At 40.3% G+C, this 10,880-nt stretch overlaps 2 protein-coding genes across 3 annotated transcripts; both read left to right on the forward strand.

Moving 5' to 3' along the window:
* The first annotated feature begins 2,624 nt into the window (after positions 1-2,624).
* Positions 2,625-7,687, forward strand: LOC119730176 (profilin-like). 2 transcript variants are annotated; one of them, XM_038202963.1, is made up of 4 exons: positions 2,777-2,860; positions 3,642-3,679; positions 5,155-5,319; positions 6,328-7,687. In XM_038202963.1, the coding sequence occupies exons 3-4, from the start codon at positions 5,167-5,169 to the stop codon at positions 6,748-6,750; spliced, it is 576 nt and encodes a 191-aa protein (XP_038058891.1). In that variant the 5' UTR covers positions 2,777-2,860; positions 3,642-3,679; positions 5,155-5,166; the 3' UTR covers positions 6,751-7,687. The 2 variants fall into 2 exon arrangements, with proteins under 2 accessions (XP_038058890.1, XP_038058891.1); XM_038202962.1 differs by lacking the exon at positions 3,642-3,679 and having other exon boundaries at positions 2,625-2,860; positions 6,328-7,685.
* A 1,898-nt stretch (positions 7,688-9,585) lies between these two features.
* Positions 9,586-10,191, forward strand: LOC119730674 (asialoglycoprotein receptor 2-like). The gene is made up of 2 exons (XM_038203666.1): positions 9,586-9,889; positions 9,998-10,191. Exons 1-2 carry the CDS (start codon positions 9,586-9,588, stop codon positions 10,189-10,191), a joined length of 498 nt encoding a protein of 165 aa, XP_038059594.1.
* The last annotated feature ends 689 nt before the right edge of the window (positions 10,192-10,880 follow it).

Consider the following 10,880-nt stretch of genomic DNA (forward strand, 5'->3'; position numbering starts at 1 on the left):
TCCGCTTGACCGCAGCAATCGGACACAGAGGCGAAGAGATGGTATTTGAACAGCGCCCCCATCGGAAGATGGTACCAGCCCCCCCCCCAACCTCGTCCCCAGGGTGTCGAACAGTACGCGCCCACCGCTACCTGCTCTCTCACCCTGGTATTGGATCATTTGCATGTGCAAGATTTTTGAACACGTATGCAAATGAGCAACAGTCTGGTGCCTGGATATACGTTACATTAGCGTTTGTTTTTGTATACGGTGTCTGGGGTAAAAACAGAGTCAATTCGTCGCAGCGCGAGCACGGCGTGAGTTACGAAAACACGATTTTTTTAAATTAAACTGTTACGATCTTATTGAGACAACATGCAGTATCATATTTAATATTAATATGAGCAAATTGGAAAGGAAATTAGTATTTTCGAGAAGGCGTGGACGAATGATCGCGAAAACACGTACTGTACGTTGTGAATAATAGCACCAAGTACACTATAAAAATCCATTACTAGCCAATTGCGGTATCGAATCAGGATACAGGAGGAAAGTTTGCTATCCAGGGTTTACTATTGGAAACAAGGTTGGAAATAAAGTGAACACTGGGGACGAGGTTGCCCCCCCCCCCTCTCACACATACCCAGCTCGTGTTTTACTATACTCACGAGGACCTTTTGTTTGTACTCCAACTTGTTCTCGACAGCTCCCATAAGGTTTGTACACGAAATTATCCCGAGGACTATTGCCCAGGCCCAGGTCCTCGGGCCCGTTGAAAGCGCACACAATCCATTGTCACAGGTCCTCAGTCTGAATGGATAACCAACCCACCCACACTTTTAGATTTAACCGAGGCTAAGTGTCCAGACAAAAAAAGTCTAAATTTCAGCACTTGGACGTAAAACAAATCTGACGGGCCTGACTCCGGTCGTGGATCCGCCCCTGATAGGGTGTAAAGACACAATATGCCGCCTGGTCACATTACTGATTGGAGACATTCAAAGCCTTGTTTTCAACAAATTTCTTGTTTTTGAGGAACAAAATTCAGACCGTTCAAGTTTGATCTACTATCTTTACAACAATTGGTTTTAATATTTTCTGCTATTATCTGATCACGAGGCTCACCTCAGACGTTCATATCGATGGGCACACTTGACCTCAGTACATGCAATAATTGTAACACAAATCTCTGAAATCATCCATGGCAACATTTCACAATTTCTTAACTAATTCAACGGTAATTTAAAGCAGTTTTTACATTGTACTTTTCTTTTTCATTGTTTAAAACAATGTCTTTATACACATTTTATCAGATAAGCTGATTTTATTTGGAGATTTTCAGCAACGCGCACCACCATTTTGAAACGAACAGTAATTACGAGGGGAAAATGGAGCAAACTTCCAGGTGACTACCCAGCTTGAAAATGCATATTGAATTTTGTTGGATACATAATAACTACTGGTAAAAAAATGTTACTTTTACGGACATAAAAATACAAGTTTGTGCACAAACCTACGGCAATGTAGGTGCGCGTAACGCACGTTTTGCCCTACGCACTACTGCATGTAGAGCGTCCATCACTTTATATAGAGATCAGTGGCGTCCATGCGGGAACGGAAAAATGTGTGCACACTCTAAGGCGCGTTTACACGCGCTGCCGATCTAGACATTCTAGATCCCTTAGGGGCCTTTCAGAATTGTCAATGTTTTAAAATTTCGACTTTTTTTCCAAATTATTTTGACCCACCCACCCACCCCTAATTTTGATTAATAAAAAACTGAACATGTACATGTACATGCACTTGCATACTTGAACATGTACATGTATACCCATGTACATGTTTGTCTAGTTCAGTAACGGCGTGAAGTTGTCGGTCTTCCTCATTTGCACTGGTGACCTTCAGTTTTCTTGTGTTTTACCAGCTGATATGCTGTTGGGAAAGACAGGTTGCAGTCTTGGAAGCCGCAAAGATGGCCCCTGGTTTTGTCGTTTTCTGGATGAGGTGGGTGACATGTGACACATGAGGTTGTGCCTGTCACGTGAGGTAGCTGAGAAAAACATTCGCTCGTACCCCCCCCCCCCCCCTGTTTGCAGGGCGGGGGGTACGAGCGAAAGAAAAACATCAGGTTTGGGCATACATCACATCACAGGCTGCGGTTCTCGTAGTCTTGGAGTCCAGCGGTTGAATAGTCCAGTTTTTATAGCGATTGGTAATCGACGCCCGCGGCGTCCAAGTCTACTACTGAAAAACCACCTCCTTCTCATGCCACAGTGGGTCTATATACACGTACATGTACAGTACATGTACATACAGGGAACGAAGTTGGAAAAGAAACACGCATCGCGATATCGGAACGCTTGCGCGCAGTTCAGGCAAGTCCAAAGATATATCCTTCTTGGGTTTTTTTATCTGTTTTTTTCATGGAAAGTGAATTTCGATTTTCAATTATTTAGCTTGACCCACCCACCAACAATTTGGAAAAAAGATCGAAATTTTAAAACATTGAAAATTCTGAATGGCCCCTTACCCGGACGATTACCAAGACACGCACAGTAAGAAGGTCATGTCGGGCCCATGGCACTCATTGGATTGTGTGTTTTTTCATGAACCGTAACTTGAACTCGGCCCTGAATTGAACAAGGGTGATTTGCATTTCAAAGATCACAGTCAATGCTTTTAAAAGTCGTTCAACCTTGAATTGTACAGATATTCATAATATTTTGTGGTGTGTTGAACGCCCAACGTAAGAGAAGTGTTGACCTACCGTCTGTACCACACCGCACCCCATAATCGTTAGACTGCACAGTGTTATTACCTCCGACAGCGAAGGGATCCTACACATTCGATTGTCGTCACAGATTCACGTGTTTCTGCCTTGGTACGTTGTTCTCCATCGTAGTTGTGTTTAATTGAAATTTTAAAGGAATATTCCTATAATTCCGTGCTTATTCTGTGGCGCAATGGTTGTTGTTTTACTACCGTGTTGTCTCCTCTTATTTTGAACTGCTGGCTTTACGTCATTGTAAAGGTTTATTTTGTTCCAAGTGTATCTTCGTTTCTTGCTCCGTAAATGTGTCTCATACAGCGTGTATCGAAACAAATTAGGAAACCAAGATGTAAATGTAAATCATAACAAAATCTAATAAATATTTTCAAATAATTAAAGATCGTGTAAACACCATTGTGTGCTCTTTCCAAAGATACATTGATTGTGTGTCTGTGGCCACGGATGACTGAGCATTCGTTGGTATCCTGTCAAGGGTCAACATCTATACACTGGGCAAAGTTTGACGCAGTGATTTATTAAACCACTCTCATTGTTGAAGCTGACCCCTCATGGCCATATGCATTCAACGGGGCCACCACCTCTTTCCAGACAACGCTCTGCGGGAAGTCTAGTCCATTTCAACCTAATAACAAACCAGCTAGCCATCTTATCAAGCCTTGACCGGCCCAATACACGTTTGACCCTTGACAGAATAACAACGAATGCTCAGTCATCTGTGGCCACAGACACACAATCAAGGTATCTTTGGAAAGAGACCAAAGAGGACACATTGGCGTTTCACTTGATTCTTAAAATATGTATTTGATTTTATACAATTTACATTTACACCTGGGTTTCCTTTTTTATGAATCCCACGATGCCTTCAAAAAAGAACAACAGCAGGACAACTTGCTTCATCTCATACACGAGGTAACTAAGTTCCTTTTGTACTTTGAAATTGGAACACAAATGTAATTCTCTGAACTCCTTAGAACACATATACTTCTTATATAATTCTCTGAACTCCTTAGAACACATATACTTCTTATATAAACACATATGTGGAGTCATTTCTTTGTTGTCGTGTACTAAAGTTTTCGAGTTTGAAAGTGTACAGGGTGAGTCTAAAAACACGAAATACAAATGTCGGGAATATTGTTTTAATGAAGTTCTGCATGTAGCACTTTCAAAATCTAGGATATAAAAACCCAATTCATAAGCTTTCTTTTAGTAAAAGAATCATTCAAATCACTCAAGTACTTTTTAAGTTATGGAATTTTAAACACAACTACCGTTTTAAAGTTCTGTCCACAGATCACATAAAAAGGTGTGCGTTCTTTCAGCAAAACGAAAACAATTCACACACATCCCTATGTGATTTGTTTTCGTTTTGCTGAAAGAACACTTACTTTTTTGTGATCCGTGGACAGAACTTTAAAACGGTGGTTGTGTTTGAAAGTCCGTAACTTAAAAAGTAAATAAGTGATTTGAATGCTTATTGTACCAAAAAAAGCTTATTAATTGAGCTTTTATATCCTATATTTTAAAAGTGCTACATTTAGAACTTCACTAAAACAATTGTCCCGACATTATGGTTTTGTTTTATTTTTCTCACCCTGTAGACTGTTGGGTTCGCACTCGATATTCGCTGTGGTAGGTAGCTACAAATGAGACTATAACCTGCACAGAGTAAACAGCAAACGAACGAATTTTTCCCCTTAAACTTGCTTGGTCAATATTATTTAATCTTATATTGGTTTCAATAATGCTTTAATTAATATAGGTTTTCCAGGCCAATTTCCTAAAATGTTCATTCACTTCTGAAATTTTCATCTGAATTTGAAAATCGCTCTGAACACGTGTTTAATTTTCGCTACCGGAGCATTCGATTCTATTTCAGCTCAATCAATTAAGTGATTGACCAGCACCTTTTGTTCATGTTCATTCAGATTGGTTTTACAAAACTTCTTTTTCACTTTTAGAGAGAATTTCAAACACTGACTATAGTCTATTTCACTTTTAGTTTAATGCTATCGGCAGCAGATACAATTAGGGGTTTCTTTTCACTAACCGTCAATCAAATTAGCTGTACAAGGCATGCTTGCGTAAATGTATGCACAGGTAACGTAATTGGCCGTCTGTTTCTCAAAACCGAATGCACGGACAATGAAAACGATTGAACTTTCGTTGAATTGAAAGAGATTAAGAACAAGCGTCCAAATTCAGACGAAAACGAATGACCGATTTTCAGAAGTGAATGGACAATTCAGGAAATTGGCTGGAAAAACTTACACCACGATTGGATGTGGAATATTTCAAGGAAATATGATGGACTTAGTTGACGAGTAACCGGGTTTCTATAAAATAAAATACGCATATTATATGTAGTATATATTTCTTTCTAGATAACTGACAAGATGTTTGGTCTGAAGTCTTTGCTCCTGTTTTCCTTGTTCATCAATGTCTTGGTGAGCGGGTACCAGGGAGAGCAGCGTAACTCTCTGGAGGACCTCATGAGGCGTGTTCTTGATCGACTCGAAGCACAACGCCACGAACGAGCCCGCCAAAGTGTAAATTCGTTTTCTTTCTTAACTCAAACCAACCTCATCCACTCTGAACGGGCAGTACGCTACAAAACCACGTGTCTTGCCTTGTATTTTCTCATTTTAGTGCTACAATATCACGGCTGTATTTGAAAGCGCAAAGTGTGATATTGTTTCTCCTTTACGTCTGAGGACTTGGGACAATGGGCTAACCTAATATGGGACATGTCGAGAAAGGGTTTCAAACAAAGTGTGGGTGTGGGTGTGTGTGTGTGTGTGTGTTGGGGGGGGGGGGGTGTTCCTACACATGGTTTTTTATGGGGCAGTAAGCGAATCCGAACAATGAACCCCGTAAGTGAGTCTTTAGAAATCCATCTGCCCCATAATGAAATGATGTGGCGTTTGAGATTTCAAGAGGATCAAAGGAGAACTAAAGAAAGGAAACAAAGGTCTTAACATAAGTATATGTTGAAACAATAGGAACATAAGAAGAGAACATAGCAGGTCCTCATTATGTGAGAGTTTGTTTCAGTATTACGTTGAACAATAGAGGTACCCCAATTTCAGAAGGTTACCCAATTGGCGATCGTGTGCAAAACAATGGGAGGTCTTCCTTAAAAGTTGGTACAAACAAAAGATGGTATACGTCTCCACAGAGCAATTTCTGTAGGTGAATACGTCTCCACAAGGTTATCGCGAAATATAACTAGGAACTTCAAAGCGTGTTGATTGGTCGCCAATTGAAGTATTTTATGTAAGGGATATTAAATCGGATTTTCAGCCCAGGAAATTTATTCTGGTTAAAATAGGAGCATTTAGAAACGAAAACATTTTAGTATACGAGAACAAAGAAATGACTCCACAACGATACAAATTCCAGTATTGTGTGTTTGTGTGTGTGTGTGTTCTTACAAGTTTTTGAACGGTCTAAGGAGTTCAGAGAATTACATTTGTGTTCCAATTTCAATGTACAAGAGGAACTAAGTTACCTCGTGTATGAGATAAAGCAAGTTGTCCTGTTGTTCTTTTTTGAAGGCATCGTGGGATTCATACATCGATAATCTGATCGCCCAGTCTAAAGATGCAAGTGGCACCACCCACGTTGACAAAGCGTGCATCATTGGTCTGGACGGAGGAGCCCAATGGACGACCGATAATCACCCCAACGCCTTGAAGTTGACTCAGACGGAGAGAACCCACATCGCCTCTGCATTCAAAAGCAAAAATTTCACTCCGTTTATGACCGACGGGATCACAGCTGAAGGAACCAAGTACAACTTCCTTCGAGAAGAAGATGGGAAAAAAGTGTATGCCAAGATAAGAGGGCAGGGCGCCCTCAGTCTTCAGGTGTCCAAAACGGCCATCGTGATCGCTCACTGCCCAGAGGGCCTGCAGCAGGGGAATGCCAACAAGGCTGTGGGAGTTATCGCCGAGTATTTGGAATCCTTGGGAATGTAAACGTTTTCATTCAACTCACCACTGTATTTTTCTCTTTGATTAGTTTGTTATAGTAGAATTAAAATACTTATTATTGGGTTTATTGACTTGTGGGTCCGTGGCATTGCTGTATAATAGAAAGCACTGATAGTAGTTGGTAGCCGTTGATAAGTGCTCCATTATTTACCTCAGATTTTATTATTTTAAGTACGAACAAAAGTTCGTCACAGGCTGAAGGCATTATTTTGTCCCTTTTGGAGTTGCATTATTACTACGTGTTGGTGATGTACTAAATTCTTTCTTTTTTACGGTAATTGCATTCTGCTTATGATATTAAAGTAGTTTTTGGGATTAGCTAGGTGATATATCTACTAACGTACTTGTAAGCGTATTCTTAACTTGGTTCAGACACATCTTTGATTTTATGGAAAAAAACAACTGCGCAAAGAAAACTGTAGCTCGTAATTATTTGTCTTTATCATTAATCATAGAATTGATTGATCCTACAAAAGAAATACATGCGCAACGGCCTAACAAACGTTTTGTTGTTATTTGGGCAATGTGAAAATAAATCAGTGACAAATTTTGTGATGATAATTTCACCACTGACTTTGCCTAAAGAGCGTCATGACTACTGTATTTAAGCAAAACTAAATTGGCTGCTAAACAATGTGGCGGGTGTTCTTTGAAACATGTTACCGAGATGAAGTAATAAGATGAAGTAAATAATCAGTAACGCGGAGGTAGAATAATAGATGATGTTTAGGTAGCTACATATTGTTTATTTAAATGGGTTTTTTTTTAAATTGATCAAAAATAATTAATTGTGTGGCACTTTTGAGGTAAAAACTGCATTGTTTTCTCGTTTGTAGGCTTTCAATCGGCTTCCAATAAACTTTTGTTTTTATCTTTGAACTGAGACGAACATTTACCTGAACTTGATAAATCATTGTGCGTGTGTATAATTATAATCGTTATGACGTATCCTGTTCGTTTTTTTTCTTGAACTTAGTCCATGTTTTCACTCACATTATTAACTTACAACCTCACAAACTTTTAAAACAAATTTGACATTTGCGTTACCCATAGCCTTGACCAAGGCGTTGGGCTTATCGATTCGCCGATAAAAAAAAATCGCCGATAAGAAAATCCCTAATCAACTTGGCAAGGCATAATTGCGTGCACATATCGATGCCCGTACGCTGCTAGTGAGAAAGTAACTTGTACCATACAGCAAGGCTATGCTTGTACATGTACGTACGCACGTACATGTACATCACACGCGTACTCGTACAACAGCCATGCACACACAGTACTATACATATGTACATGTACATGTACATGTACATGTACATGCATGAGCTAGTCCGCGTATATCCCCCACACGTACGTACGTACACCCACACGCAGAACATAGTAGGCCTACATTTACTGCCTAATTACACCATGCGTACAGTCCGTACTCACGTGTTTGTGCTTGCTGGTTGTGTTAGTACCAAACCGTTCGTACGGACAAGGGTCGGTGGTACGGTACACGCACGGACAAGGGTCGGTGGTACACGCACGTAGCCGCGTTGATTGTGGGTGCAGGGCCCGATTATCTCCCTTCGACAAAAAGCCGAGAGACCATTGAACAAGGCTACGTTACCCATGGCTAACATGGCTAACGCACATACAAGTGTTTTTTTCTTCAGAAAAACACCATTTCAGGCGGAATTATTTCACAGGGTATGTATAGTACCTGTGATAAGTGGCGAAGCAAGGTAATTTTTATTGGGGGGGGGGGGTAAAGGGCACTTGCACATCTGTGGTGAAATGTAGACACTGTTTTTGTCAGGACACATGGCCTCCGTAAAATCAAAAAGCGTGGGGGGGGGGGAAGGTGGGGGCTGGTACCATCTGTCGATGGGGGCGTTGTTCAAAACCGACGATTATGCACAATAACGGACAATATACGGTGCTTTTCAGGGCGATGCATGCGTGAAATTCAAAAAGGGCTCCCGGAAAGGCCGATGGCATAGAAAAGGGCATCATTTTACTTTTAAAAGGGCAATTGTTTGGGAAAATAAGGACACTTGTTTAGAAAAAAAGGGTTCTTGTTAACAAAGGCATTCTTTACACATATATATATATATATATATATAGTTGGGGTTTTTTTTGGGGGGGGGGTAATTGCTGGTGAAAATAGGGGCATTTGAATGGAAAAGGGCAGTCTTTACAAAATACCCCCCCCCCCCCCTTGCTGGCTATGAGACTTGTTCACTTTGTTCTCATGTAATCAGTAGATACTGTTCCAGCTAATTACCTAAAAGTATTGGGCAGACGTTTAAGTCAGGCATATTCCAATGCAAGGTAATAACACAGTAACGTAATGAAGTTCTTTCGCCGCCTTTATGCTACATGGTTACAAGTATTGCATTTTCCGAAAAACTTTACTGAAATTGGCTGTGGATTTGCACTTGGATCTCGCCTTTGATAAAGCTGCTGAATGAGGCGTGACCTACTTGCATTCTGATGTCTACCATGCGTTTGAATTTAGTTCCACATCATCTTAAAGTAAGTTAAGCAAGCAGAGCTATAACTGGTAGATTGGATGCATCTGATAGTCATCTGTCATTTTTCATTATCTGACTGGTTTCACAGTCAGAAACGTGGCATCAGGACACTGATGACACACTCAGCTAACCAGAAGTGAATGACAGTGACACAACAGAAATAGCCTGGGTGTGTTTTGATATCTTCGTTCATTGAAATTAAATGTAAACATCGCTGTCAGAGCTGATAACAAGTGAAATCAGTTGAGTGCAGTTTGATCATTTTACCATCAGACACTAACTTGGTAAGGTGCGAAAAACGATGGTGCCTAAGCAGTTCATCTTTGGCTTGATAAGCCTGCATCTGATGATGGTTTACACTGGTGGTAACGAGATGTGTAAGGCATCCATTGCTCGAAGATGGGCGTGTCCTCCTCCTTGGATCCAGTGGGGTGGCGAATGCTACAGAGCCATCATGGAGCCTCTGACATGGTCCGAGGCAAAAGATGAGTGCATCAAGATGGGAGGTGTCTTGGTCGCGCCACGATCTCAGGAGGAAACTGACTTCCTCGTGCTACTGTTGCCATCTAGGTTTTGGATCAATTGCAATGATATCGAGAAAGAAGGTATGTTGGATATGTTGTTCTAAAAAAACAACCGTGATTTAATTTCTAAATGAATGACGACGAATAAAAATCAATGCATGTATTATTTTCGTGGCATTTTTTTGACAGGTACATGGGTGTGTCAGGTTGGTACTGATATGGTGGAGTTTAGGAATTGGCTGAGCGGCGAACCTAGTAACTCTGGTAATGAGGATTGCGCCTATTTGCTCCCAACTGGAAAATGGAATGATTTCCCTTGCAGTAGCAAACGCCTTGCAGTATGCAAAGCTGCAACCAGCCTGCGCCACGACTGCACTTTCTAAAACTCAAAGTGAAAATAGCCGGTAGCTAAACTTGGATACATTGTCGCTACTTCTCAGGATTCGAACCCGCAACCACTAGCGTTCCTGTTCAAGACGACAGTGGAAAACACTGTGGAAAAGACTTCCAACTGACAGTGCCTATATACTACATTATAATATATAGCAACAGAACTATACGTGTATTGCTTCTGGATTCCGTGTTCACAAAATGACAGGAATCTTAGGGAAAAAAGTCTTTCTAACATTAAAACAAACTGCATGTTTAACAAGCTACTAAAGCAAAAACGATGGACTTGCTGTGTTTGAAAATGAGGAGACTGCGTAGATATTAATGTACGATTGTTATAAATGTAGGTTACTTCATTTGTATATGAAATTAATGCTGTCAGTTTAAATTAGGAAATAAACTACAACTGCATACAATAAATTGGCGCATATCATGACTATTGAAAACATAAGAGATAGAACACCTTATCTAATTAAATATAACAGCAATTGAATAGTATTATTGACACTATTATACTTGTATTAATGTAAACCGGCTGCATTCCAGTTCGCATCACTGGAATTATTCTGAAATATCTTTTAATTTAAGACGCTATTGTGTGCTTGTACTATATTGTTAAAATGTTGTCTTTAAATTCACAAAAAGGTCTTCCGTCAATCGGTATTAAAAGACCTGAGCACTA

Source organism: Patiria miniata, unplaced genomic scaffold (assembly GCF_015706575.1).
Source record: "Patiria miniata isolate m_02_andy unplaced genomic scaffold, ASM1570657v1 HiC_scaffold_22, whole genome shotgun sequence".
NCBI lineage: Eukaryota > Metazoa > Echinodermata > Asteroidea > Valvatida > Asterinidae > Patiria > Patiria miniata.

Excerpts from the sequence above, each read along its gene's own strand:
- LOC119730176 (XM_038202962.1), top strand. The coding sequence starts at position 5,167 with ATGTTTGGTCTGAAGTCTTTGCTCCTGTTTTCCTTGTTCATCAATGTC. Across the intron at positions 5,320-6,327 it reads ACGAACGAGCCCGCCAAAGT|GCATCGTGGGATTCATACAT; the intron begins GTAAATTCGTTT and ends TCTTTTTTGAAG.
- LOC119730674 (XM_038203666.1), top strand. The coding sequence starts at position 9,586 with ATGGTGCCTAAGCAGTTCATCTTTGGCTTGATAAGCCTGCATCTGATG. Across the intron at positions 9,890-9,997 it reads CAATGATATCGAGAAAGAAG|GTACATGGGTGTGTCAGGTT; the intron begins GTATGTTGGATA and ends TTTTTTTGACAG.